This window comes from Oryx dammah, unplaced genomic scaffold, assembly GCF_014754425.2.
Source record: "Oryx dammah isolate SB20612 unplaced genomic scaffold, SCBI_Odam_1.1 HiC_scaffold_10, whole genome shotgun sequence".
In the NCBI taxonomy this organism is placed as follows: Eukaryota; Metazoa; Chordata; class Mammalia; order Artiodactyla; family Bovidae; genus Oryx; species Oryx dammah.
Window position 1 is genome coordinate 18,889,147 of NW_024070194.1, and position 10,276 is coordinate 18,899,422.

Sequence of the window (10,276 nt, forward strand, 5' to 3'; positions counted from 1 at the left end):
TTGTATACACCCTGTGTCCCTTACAGCAAAATAAAATATACATTATAATTGCACATGGTACATGAGGCTCAGAGAAGTTAAGTATCTGATTTGAGGTTGCACAGTGAGTAAATGGCCAACTCAGGGTTTGATCACAGGTCTTGAGCTCCAAAGCCTTTGCCTTCTCTTTCCCCCGAGGGTGTGTGTGAGGTTCTGTATGTGGGTTTCCTGCCTGGTGGCTGCTTTCCTGACAACCAATTCTCTCCTGCAGAGCCTCATTGGGGACATTGACAATGCCATGAGGACCTTCCTCAACTACTACACTGTCTGGAAGCAGTTTGGGGGGCTCCCAGAATTCTACAACATTCCTCAGGGATATACAGTGGAGAAGCGAGAGGGCTACCCGCTTCGGCCAGGTAAGCAGCATCTCTGGCCCATGGCCAGCTCACAGCCTCCAATTCTCCGAACCCCAAGCCCTCAACATCTCTATGAGGTTCCATGCCTCACAAATGCTCACAGCTCCATTTTTTACCCCCATCTGCTTCTTCCAGTGACTCTGGGTAGTTTTCTTGCTAGGAATTCTATATCCCTTTTATTTTCAGAGAAGGAAATGGAAGCCTGGTTGGTTGCAATGGCTTCCCCAAGGCTGTTAGGTGTAGGAGCTAGGACTGGAACCCAGGTCTCCTCATTATATCTTATGCTCCTTCAAACTTGGACAAGTGAGTGAGATGGACAAAGCCAGGTTGATACCTTTTGAGTTCCTGCCATTGGGATTTTGGATGCATAGGCAATCTTAATCATAAGTCAATGGGTCAGGTCAGATAAACTGTGCATCTGTGGAATGTTGGGACTTTAGGAATGGACTTTAGGAGTGAATCATCTCTTGTCCTCCACCTCCTCATTTGCAGCTCAGTCTTCAAGACGTAGAGAAGGAAGGGCTCATATGCTCAATAACTCTCTTATGTTCTTTTCCAGCTCCAATCTTCTGATTCACTGAAAGAAAGTTAAACATTACAAGGAGGGGAAAGGAAAGGGGGGCAGAGGAAGGAAGCTGAGTCAGCACACAGACACCCCCACACACACCCCAAAATAGCTTATGTTCCCATTGTTTTTGACTCTTCCCACCTGAATGCCTTTTAGCTGTGGGATGGGCCTTCTAGTGGCTTCTGCCCATTCTGCCCTTCTTTACCCCACTTCCTTCCTCCTCTGACCTGCTAATCTTCTCAATCATTGTCGTAGGAATCTTGGAGAAGCAACAGAAGTGGGAATAAAACAGCAACTGGAAAGAGCAAATTAGTCATTTTTGACTCCTTGGAGGCTGCTGTTTTTACTATTGCTCATGCATTTATTCTCATAGCTTTTTTTTTTTTTTCCTCTTAAAGCGACAATGGTCAGATTGTATTGATGCCATGTAACTAATAAATAGGATGAAGACAGAGTTTGGGACTAAATGTGAGACCTAGGCTTGTGCATTCTCAAAGATAGAGGGAACCTGAGAGGTCTCCTAATCCAGTGGCCCCAACCTTTTTGGCACCATGCATCAGTTTCGTGGAAGACAATTCTTCCATAGACCAAGGTTGGGGGAGGGATGGTTTGGGGACGATTCAAGTGTATTACATTTATTGTGCACTTTATTCTATTATTATTACATCAGGTCCACCTCAGATCACTGGGCATTAGATCCCAGAGGTTGGGGACTCCTGTTCTAATTGATATCCCCCTGCAATAGCCCTACCATGTAGTTATCTCGTGTCTTTGTTCGGTTACCAACAATGACAGGAGGCTCACTACTTACGGAGGCAATGTGTTTTGTTTGCAGGATAGGCTGGCAGGAAGGCTCAGCAGAAAGTAAGGCACCACAGCCAGGAATCCAGAAATGCCTTAGACCAGTCACTGTTCCTACCCCAAACAATAGCAAATGGGAGATAAGGGACTCTTCTATAATTAGGTTGGCCAGTGCCGATGCTCTGGGGCATGCTTCTGACCAGCAGTGTTGGAGCACAGAACCTAGCCTAAAAGCCTCTGAAGGCCTTCACCTTCACCTAAGTCCAAGTCAAACCTTGGGCTCTCACCCTCTTCTAGAGAGTTGACCAGATACACCTGAAATTAAAGCAGTCACTAGCAGACGCAGGCCTATGTGTGAGGAAGAGAAAACAAGAAACAAGATGCTTGGCCCTGGGTGCCCTGAGCCAGACAGCTGCGAGAAGCATAAGGGGAGGCTTCCCACGAGGGCACCATCTTTTCCATCTCTGAACACACACAGTGTGTTCATCTACCAGTAAATGTACCCCCATCTATGCTTAGAATATGAGCAATTAGATTAGTAAGTGTCCACGAGCCTATGGGTTAAAGGGAGGGAGAAGTAAGAGAACACTGGGGAGATCAGCAGCAGTATTTTCTCTCAAAATAAGAAACAGATGGGATTTCCCTGGCCGTCCAGTGGTTAGGACTCTGTACTTCCAATGCAGGAAGCCTGTGTTTGATCCTGGGTCAGGGAACTAGGATCCCACATGCTGTGTGGCATGGCTTAAAAAAAAAGATATTGAATATAAAATTCTGATGTCTTCTCAACTCTGCCAAAATGAAATGGAATAATAATTCTTATTGAAACAAAATCTATAAAAGCCAATGTGTTTAATTCCTTGAATTACACATGAAAATGCCCAAGGGACTTCCCTGGTGGTCCAGTGGTTAAGACTGTGCGTTTACATGATGGGGGCACAGATTTGATCTCTGGTCAGGAAACTGAGATCCTGCATGCCATGGCCAGAAAAAAAACAAAACCAGAAATAGAATTTACAGTAATAAATCATTAGGGAAAAAAGTACTCATCAGGAGTCAGGAGGAAATAGGAAGTAGAACATGAGGAGGAGAGGCTGGTGTAGGGAGAGGAGAAGAGTTCTTTCCCGTCCAAGTAAAGACAGGTGAATAAGTAGCAAAGTCTGTGGAGCTGTAGCTTCCTGCTACCCACCAGGCCCACCCCAGAAGTCACATCTTTCTTTTCCGTAACAGCCTTCTAGATATCTGAAAGCAACAAACATATCGTGCTGGGTTTTCTTTTCTCCAGATAAATAGTCCCATCTAGTCCAGCTCCTGTTGGCTAGTTGGCTAATATTCATCTTATGATGGGGCTCATGTCTGAATGTCAGATTCCAATTGTGTAGAACAAGGCAAGACTGTTGCCTTGTTCTGGGCCCAGTGAACTGATGGCTGCATCTTTGCTAGATTGTAAGTGGATTCTTGAATATCTTAACCTTCATCTTTTTGCCTATCCCATCTTGGAAAGGGCCTTATAATGACAGACTCATACTCTTTGAAGCTTTAGGATCAGGTTAGGCTGTAAGTGGCAGAGAAAAAATAGTAGCTTAATTAAAATAGAAGTTTATTTTGGGGGGACTTCCCTAGTGGTCCAGTGGTTAAGACTCCTCGCTTCTATTGCAAGGGGCCTGGGTTCAATCCCTGGTGGGGAAACTAAGATGCCACACCATGTGGTCAAAAGAAAAACAGGAAATTTAATGTATTCTCTGATTTTCCGGCCTTATGTGGTACTCTTTGGTGTCAGGGACCTTAATCCCACACCTGCCTGCTGGGAATAGTTGTTAATCCAGAGAGTCTTGTGCTTGAGTAAAGTTAGCGATTCTGTTACTAAGGAAGAAGGAGGGAACAGATATTGGGCGGTGGGCAGCAGCCCCTGCCCCCTTCCTCATCCCAGAAACTGGCTGCCTGTCTCTCCCTTGGGATGGGAATCCATGATCCATTTTAATGCTGGTCTCTACTAAGCCTCAGATTGTGGGTGGATTGGCTCTGAAGATTCAATTTGAGGGAGTTGCCTCCGTTTCCCCCTCGTTGGGACCCTGTGGACACAGTAAGGAGGGGAGGAGTCTCTCGCTGCTCCAGGCAGGCTCCCAGCCTTCCCTGCCTAGCCACTGGTTGAGAAGGGTCCACTTTGAACTTTGCAGAACTCATTGAGAGTGCCATGTACCTCTACCGTGCCACGGGGGATCCCACTCTCTTAGAACTTGGAAGAGATGCTGTGGAATCCATCGAGAAAATCAGCAAGGTGGAGTGTGGATTTGCCACAGTAAGTGTTTCCATGGGCCCAAGAATTGGGAAATCTCTCCCCCTGCCACTAAAGAGCCTCTGGAATATTAACACTGGAAGGACTCTTAAAGGTGTAAGTAGTGTCTTTATTTTATAGACGGGGAGGCTGAGGAACAGAAGTTGAGCCTGGCTAAAGGTCACAAAGCAGGTAGAGGTGGAGCTAGGATTCGTTCCCAGGGGTCTAGACTCCCTGCCCTTGGCCTTCTCCCTACTTCAGAGACCCTCTAGCTATCTGAATAGGCTATTTTGCAAAGAATTGTTTTGTGAAACATTTTGTGAAAAGGCCTATAAAATGGATTTTAGAAGGGAATTACAGTCCCATAGCCTTATTTGCAGGGAAGCCTGATGGCTCAGCAGTAAAGAATCCGCCTGCAATACAGAAGACACAGGAGATGCGGGTTTAATCCCTGGGTCAGGAAGATCCCCTGGAGGAGAAAATAGCAACCCACTCCTGTCTTCTTGCCTGGAAAAATTCCCATGGACAGAGGAGTCTGGCTGCCTGCAGTCCATGGGGTCACAAAGAGTTGGACATGATGGAGCAGCTAAGCACACATGCACACACACACGCACACAGCCTTATTTGCGAGCTTCCCTGGTGGCTCAGTAGTAAAGAATCCCTCTGCCAACAGGAGATGTGGGTTCAGTCCCTGAGTTGGGAAGATCTCCTGGAGAAGGAAATGACAACCCAGTATTCTTGCCTGGAGAATCCCATGGACAGAGGGGCCTGACTGGCTACAGTCCATGGGGTTGCAGAAGAGTTGGATACGACTTAGTGACTGAAAAACAACAACAATAAGCCTTATTTGCAAACCCAGGGATCCTTAATGAAACAGCCTTACTGGTCTCACAGATATTTGCTGAGTGTCTTTCATGGGCCAAGTGCTGTGCTAGACTGAGGATTATAGCAATGAAGAAAGACCAAGCCCCTGAGCTGACATTTTAGTAGGAAAAACAGTGAATGTGTATCTAGGAGACAGAAAGGAGGCCACTGTGGCTGGAGGTGGGTGAGCAAGGGGGAAAGTGGGAGAAGATACATCCCCAGAAGTAGGCAGGGACTAGATCACATAGAGCTTTGTATTAGCCATGAGGAAGAGCTGGGATTTCATTCTGCTGGGAACGAGAAGCCTTGGTAGGATTTACAGCAGAGCAGTGACGTGCTATGTTTTATAAGATCACTCTGGCCCCTCTGTGGAGAATGGATTGAAAGGGTCAAGGAGGAGAGCCATATCACATCCTTAGAGGACCCAAGCAGGCAAGATAGAAATAAACAGTGGTTGCAGACATGTAAAAACCAGATGTTGAAGCAAATAGTCTGGAAAGAGATTCACCAAAAAGCCTACAGAGTTTTTTAGGATATGGAATTAAAAACAATCAAATCAAAAAAACTCTTCCTTTTCAAAAAGTTGTAATTGATTATATTCTATGAGTAAAACATAGATGCATATTTTTAAGGAGAAGACCTGTATGTGTAGGAGAAATATAAAGCAACGATGTGCTTTAATTTCTAGTATGTTGTATTTTGTAAAAAGCCAAAGTGGATGAGCTCAGTGGGGCCTTAGAACTCTTGACTTACTTCCATGAAAGTGAAGTCTTTTGGAGCCCTGCCAAGGTGAATGATGGGAATAAGCATCTGACTCGTTGGCCTTTGGCAAATAGGACAAAAGAATAATAATTCCTGGTACATCAAGTCCATAATTTAGTCACATTTTTGGGGTATAAAATAGATGTCTACTGAGAACTAGTTTTGTTTAAGAAAATGCATTGCTAATTCTAAAATAAATACTTATTTTAGAAACTAAAATAAATGTAGCAAGTAAACCTACTCATCCCCGACTATAAACTCAGTATGAATTTTTCTTTGTAAAGACTCCTAATCAGTTGTGTACAAGAGCAAAAAACTTGGTAACCATCTTAATGTCCAATAAGTAAATGATGCTACATTTTTACATCATTAAGAAATGTTTGAAGTCACAAAAGGATAGGATAAAGGGGCTAGGATATTGTTGTATCACGTAAGGGGACCAAGAAAGACAGTTCTGATGAGGCAGCATTTGAGCAGATACTGCAGGAAGTGAAGGAGGGGGAAGATACCTGCAGGAAGATGGCTCCAGGCTTCAAGACCACCACTGAAAAGAACTGGGCCAGGCATGAGCTTGTTCACAGAACAGAAATGCTGAGTGGCTGGACCTGCGAGAGCCACAGAAGGAGCAGGAAAAAGATGAGGTCAGCAAGGAGCAGGAGCCAGGTCAGCAAGGAGCAGGAGCCACATCAGCAAACACCTGTTAGGCCACGATAAGGACTTTGATTTTAGTTTGCGGGAAATGGGATGTTAACAAAGGGTTTTCCATAGAGGATTGACAGGTAAGACTTAAGATAAAAAATATCCTTAAGCATAGCATTTCCCAGGTAGTTCAGTGGTAAAGAATCTGCCTACCAAGCAGGAGATACAGGTTCAATCCATGAGTTGGGAAGAGAAGGAAATGGCACTCCAGTATTCTTGCCTGGGAAATCCCATGGACAGAGGAGCCTGGCAGGCTACAGTCCATGGGGTCACAAAGAGTAGGATACAACTTAGCAACTAAACAACAACAACAAATCCTTTAGGGTAAGAATGGAAGAAGGAAGCCCAGTTGAAAATTGTGATAAGCTTGGTGAGAGATGACAGTGATTTGCTCAAAGATCCGTAGCCGCCTAGTGGCAGGAAGTCCTAATGGGGTCCCCCAACCCTTTCTCCTGCTCTGATGCTAGTCTGACTTACTTCCCTCTTCCACATGGCAGATCAAAGATCTGCGGGACCACAAGCTTGACAACCGCATGGAGTCTTTCTTCCTGGCCGAGACTGTGAAATACCTCTACCTGCTGTTTGATCCGGACAACTTTATCCACAACAACGGCTCCACCTTCGATGCGGTGATCACCCCCTATGGGGAGTGCGTCTTGGGGGCTGGGGGTTATATCTTCAACACAGAAGCGCACCCCATTGACCCCGCTGCCCTGCACTGTTGCCGGAGGCTGAAGGAAGAACAGTGGGAAGTGGAAGATTTGATGAGGGAATTCTACTCTCTCAAACGGAAAAGGTCGAGATTTCAGAAGAAAACTATGAGCTCGGGGCCATGGGAACCCCCAACAGGGCCCGGAACATTCTCCTCCCCTGAAAACCATGAGCAGGCAAGGGAAAAGAAGCCTGCCAAGCAGAAAATCCCACTTCTCAGCTGCCCTAGTCAGCCTTTTACCTCGAAGCTGGCATTACTGGGACAGGTTTTCCTAGATTCCTCATAACCACTGGATGATATTTTGTTTTTTAAACTAAACTGTAACAATAAATCTGCTTTTGATGATCATGGTTTTCTATTTTACAAATTGGGTTGTTTCTCATGAGATTTTATTCAAAGATAGGGTGCACAACTAAAAACAGTCGCAAATCTAGTTTTTCTCTTATGGTTGGAGAAATAGCTGAACATAAAGTTAGCCAGCTTCAAAGACCCCAGGGCTTGATACTTGAATCTCCCTTCCTTTCAAGGTTCCCATTTTCTGGAGGGTGTTGTAAATAGTCCTTTTTTGGGGGTCAGGGGGAGATATTTTCATTTTTTATTTTTTTAATTGTAGTTGACTTACAATATTCTATAAATTCCATAGGGCTTATATAATATAGAACTATATAAGAACTATACTGTATGTAGAATATAGTAAATACTTTTATACATTATAAAATGATCACCACAAAAAGCCTAGTTACCATCTGTCACCATACTAAGTTATTACAGTATTATTGACTATGTTCCTTGTGCTGTATATTACATCCCCATGACTTACTTACAACTGGAATTTTGTACCTCTTAATTTGTCATCTATTTTAGTCTCCCCCCGACCCCACCTCCCCCATGGCAACCACCAGTTTGTTCTCTGTGTTTATGAGTCTGTTTCTGTTTTGTTATATTTCATTTGTTTTGTTTTTAGGTTCCACATATAAGTGACATCACATGGTATTTGTCTTTTTCTGACTTATTTCATTTAGCATAATACTGTCTAGGTCCATTCATATTTTTACAAAGGGCAAGATTTTATTCTTTTGTGTGACTAATATTTGTGTATATATATATATATATATATGTATACACACACACACACACACACACCACATCTTTATCCATTCATCTGTTGATGGACATTTAGGTTGCTTCCGTATCTTGACTATTCTAAGTAATGCTGCATTGAATATAGGCATGCATATCAGCATGTATATATCTTTTCAAATTAGCGTTTTTGTTTTCTTCAAATAAATACCCAGAAATGGAATTGCTAGATCTTAAGGGAGTTCTATTTTGAATTTTTTGAGAAATCTTTCATACTGTTTCCACAGTGGCTATATCAATTTACATTCCCACCAACAGTATACAGGGGTTTCCTTTTTGTCACATCCTTGCCCACATTTATTTGTTGTCTTTTTGATGATAGCCATTCTGACAGGTATGAGGGAATATCTCATTGTGTTTTGATTTGCGTTTCCTGATGATTAGTGATGCTGAGCATCTTTTCATGTGTTTGTGTGTTATCGATATGTCTTCTTTAGAAAAATGCCTATTTATGTCTTCTATCCATCTTTTAATTGGGTTGTTTGTTTTCTTGATGTTGAGTTGATGTTGGATAATTAATCCCTTTTCAGATATATCATTTGCAAATATCTTCTCCCATTCAGTAGACAGCCTTTTCATTTTGTTGATAGTTTCCTTCTCTGTACAAAAGCTTTTTAGTTTGATGTAATTCCCCCCCGCCTTTTTTTTTGGCTTTTGTTTCCCTTGTCTGAGACATATCCAAAAAAATATTGTTAAAACCAATATCAAAGAGCATACTATGCTTTCTTCTAGGAGTTTTATGGTTTCTAGAAGGCAACGGCACCCTACTCCAGTACTCTTGCCTAGAAAGGCTGCAGTCCATGGGGTTGCAAAGAGTTGGACACGACCGAGTGACTTCCCTTTCACTTTTCACTTTCATGCATTGGAGAAGGAAATGGCAACCCACTCCAGTGTTCTCGCCTGAAGAATCCCAGGGGCAGGGGAATCTGGTGGGCTTCCATCCATGGGGTCGCACAGAGTCGGACATGACTGAAGCGACTTAGTAGCAGCAGCAGTCTTATGTTTATATGGTATGATAAAGTTCACTTATTTCTAATAGTTTTTTGGTGGTATCTTTATAATTTTCTATAAATAGATTCTATATCATGTCATCAGTGAACAGTGACAGTTTTACTTCTTCTTTTCCAACTTGTATTCCCTTTGTTTGGTTGTCTGATTGCTGTGGCTAGAACTTCTGATACTATGTTGAATAAAAGTGGCAAGAGTGGGCATCCTTGCCTTTTTCCTTATCTTAGAGGAAATACTTTCAGCTTTTCATCACCGAGTATGATATTGATGATAGATTTGTCATATATGGCCTTTATTATGTTGAGATATGTTCTATCTGTACCCACTTTAAGAGTCTTTGTCATAAGTGGATGTTGAATATTTTTTGATAGGCAAGAAATAGACTTATTAATGTAGGACCCTATGAAGGATACAAATAGGCAGGCAAGAGGGCTCTAACCCAAGAACTAAGTGGGCCACATTTTTATAATCAAAGGAGAAGTGGGGAGAGGGAGAAGACCACCTTATTCGTCTTCCTTTGTAAAGATGTTTTAGGAAAATGACGCACAAGAGGGTGGTCATGTCCCAGGTCTCAGGGTAAGTTCCTGGGACAGGCCACCAAGTGAGGTCCTTGGCTTCACACAGGAAAGAATTCAAGAGTGAGCCATAGTGAAGTGAAAGAGATACACACTCTATAGACAGGATATAGTCCCTCTCAAAAGACGAGAGAAACCCTGGGAGAAACACACCCCACAGACAGATTGTGGGCAGTCTTAGAAAGTGAGAGCAGCCAGATAGGTGTTGAATTTTGTCAAACACATTTCCTGCATCTGTTGAGATCATCATATGGTTCTATTTTTCAATTTGTTAATATGTGTATCACACTGATTTATGGATATTGGGCCATTTCTGGGATAAATTCCACTTCATCGTGGTGTATGAACTTTTAGTAAGATCTGACTGAAAGTTGGGGAAATGACAGCATTTAGAAACTAACAGCTACCATTAGCTATGGCTGCTCATAGAACCACAACCCACCCCACTCATTATTCAGAGCTTCTTTGTGGCCAAGGCTA

The 10,276-nt window shown here is 43.1% G+C and overlaps 1 protein-coding gene across 1 annotated transcript in view; it reads left to right on the forward strand.

Moving 5' to 3' along the window:
• The window catches only part of EDEM2 (ER degradation enhancing alpha-mannosidase like protein 2), a 28,796-nt gene extending 21,375 nt beyond the window's left edge, over positions 1-7,421 (forward strand). The window contains exons 9-11 of the mRNA XM_040247469.1: positions 251-395; positions 3,939-4,060; positions 6,859-7,421. Coding sequence (XP_040103403.1) covers positions 251-395; positions 3,939-4,060; positions 6,859-7,359 — 768 coding nt within the window. The 3' untranslated portion in view covers positions 7,360-7,421. The remainder of the gene's footprint in view (positions 1-250; positions 396-3,938; positions 4,061-6,858) is intronic.
• The last annotated feature ends 2,855 nt before the right edge of the window (positions 7,422-10,276 follow it).